This window comes from Halyomorpha halys, unplaced genomic scaffold, assembly GCF_000696795.3.
Source record: "Halyomorpha halys isolate HHAL.00 unplaced genomic scaffold, Hhal_1.1 Scaffold623.1, whole genome shotgun sequence".
Lineage (NCBI taxonomy): Eukaryota > Metazoa > Arthropoda > Insecta > Hemiptera > Pentatomidae > Halyomorpha > Halyomorpha halys.
Genome location: NW_027107123.1, coordinates 275592 through 277490, shown reverse-complemented (window position 1 = coordinate 277490; position 1899 = coordinate 275592). Strand labels below are relative to the sequence as shown.

Below are 1899 nucleotides of genomic sequence, written 5' to 3'. Positions count from 1 at the left end.
GTATAAAAAATAGGTTTTGATACCTAAATTTTAATATCAAATCAAAACTATCTGATAAAATTTAAATATATTTCTATAAAAATATCAAATTTCCCAACATCCCTGGTCGAATGTGCAGGATCATTGTTTGATGATATTAATGAATAATTAAATTTAATGACTTTGTTAAGAAATATTTAATATAATAAATCATTAGTACAAATAAATATATAAGTATATAATATAGAAATGGAAAGTATATAGCATTGTAAGTATACTTACATACACAGCACACTCCGAATCCTAAAGCACAGGGGCCTTGAGAATCTCCATTCTGTAGCCTACATTCATAGGCATTTAAACATGTTCCTGCACATAAACGTAACCATCTTTAATTTAGTTAAAATTTCAGATAATCCAGCTATTTGATTATACTTATATGAGCCACCAATGTTTAAAATCTTATATTTAACTTAATATTTTTATTTACTTGTCCTTTTAAAAACAAATATGGATGTATTACAAGCCTTTTTATGACTTGGAATGTCTTAATATACACTACTATGATTATAAAACATTTAAAAAAAAAAAATGAAAAATTATTGAAACCAATGTTTCATTCTGATTAAAGTAGTAAAATTTTGCATAGTAACTAAATAAAAATTGACAAAAAATGATATTCATTCATAATATTCAACTTATATTTAAGACAATTAAAATTATTCATTTTACAAGAGATCATTGGCTCTTAATGGTCATTGTAACCTCATAATAATATTTTTAATGCTAGAGCAACAAATAAAGTAGAATTAAATTCAATTAATCACTTGACATTAATTTTTATTTCCAAATATAATTAAAATTTAAAAAATGAGGTAATATTAATAACAGAAATTCTTGGTCACAACAGAGGTTCAGGTATAATTTAGTGGCCGTAAAAAAGAAGCTTATAATTAGTTTATTTACAAATTGAAGGTATGAGTGATAGAGTATTTTAGGTTCTGCTTTCAATATAACACCTAGTTTCATTTTTCTAAATCTGAAATTGTAGCTTTTTTCAAAAGTTATATATATATATATTGGGATTGTAAAAAAATAAAATAAAAAATTTCAATAAAAAGTTTTCAAATTTAAGGAACGGATAGTTAAAATAATGTTTTGTCAGGTTTATATCTTTATAAGATAATATCTTCATTCATTAATATCTCCAATTAATCAATTAATAAATTTCTTCGTTAACATAGTTACAGTATCTTATATTTTATTAAAATAATATAATGGAAAATTAATTCTGTATACAGTTGTATTTACCTGATCTCCTGCCATCTTGAGCACTGCACTCTTCACTGACAGGAATGGGAAAGAAGTTCAGCACTGTAACGATAATACTAATTAATTTGCATAATATATTAGTTAACATAATAAAACAGCACTAATAATGTTAAATGAGCATATAAATTACCTGTATTAAAATATAGCACTCAAATATGATTTGTGTCTCCAATATTTATCAATTGTTACATAATGAATCTGTTCTCAGTTAAGCGAATAGTGCGCTCATCAATTTTTTATCAAAATATATATATCCTTTTCTTAGTAAATATATTTGTAGATCGTTGAAAGAGCAATTTACTAATTTTGAAATAAGTCTTCGATTCATGGTAAGAGATGTTAAAAAAAAATTTAACAACATTTAAGAATAAGAGAAAAAAATCTAGTGTGATATGTACATCACACATTGGTGGACTCCTGTTCAATTTATCTCTTCTTTTTTTTATGATGTTTGGAAAATTTTAAGGGCAGGAAAAATTTTTAATATAAAATTTTTATTTTTCTGTATTTTTTTTTTTACTCATATTTTATGGTTCATAAAAAAAAAGAAAAGATTATCAACTTTGTTTCTGCCTGCAAGCAATGGTA

The 1899-nt window shown here is 24.0% G+C and overlaps 1 protein-coding gene across 1 annotated transcript in view; it reads right to left on the bottom strand.

Annotated features, from left to right (window-relative positions):
- LOC106684818 (uncharacterized) overlaps nt 1-1899 on the bottom strand; it is a 14426-nt gene that overhangs the window by 9260 nt on the left and 3267 nt on the right. The window contains exons 2-3 of the mRNA XM_014427102.2: nt 1291-1353; nt 262-348 (exon numbers count right to left, since the gene is read on the bottom strand). Of these exons, the coding sequence (XP_014282588.1) occupies nt 262-348; nt 1291-1353 (150 nt within the window). The remainder of the gene's footprint in view (nt 1-261; nt 349-1290; nt 1354-1899) is intronic.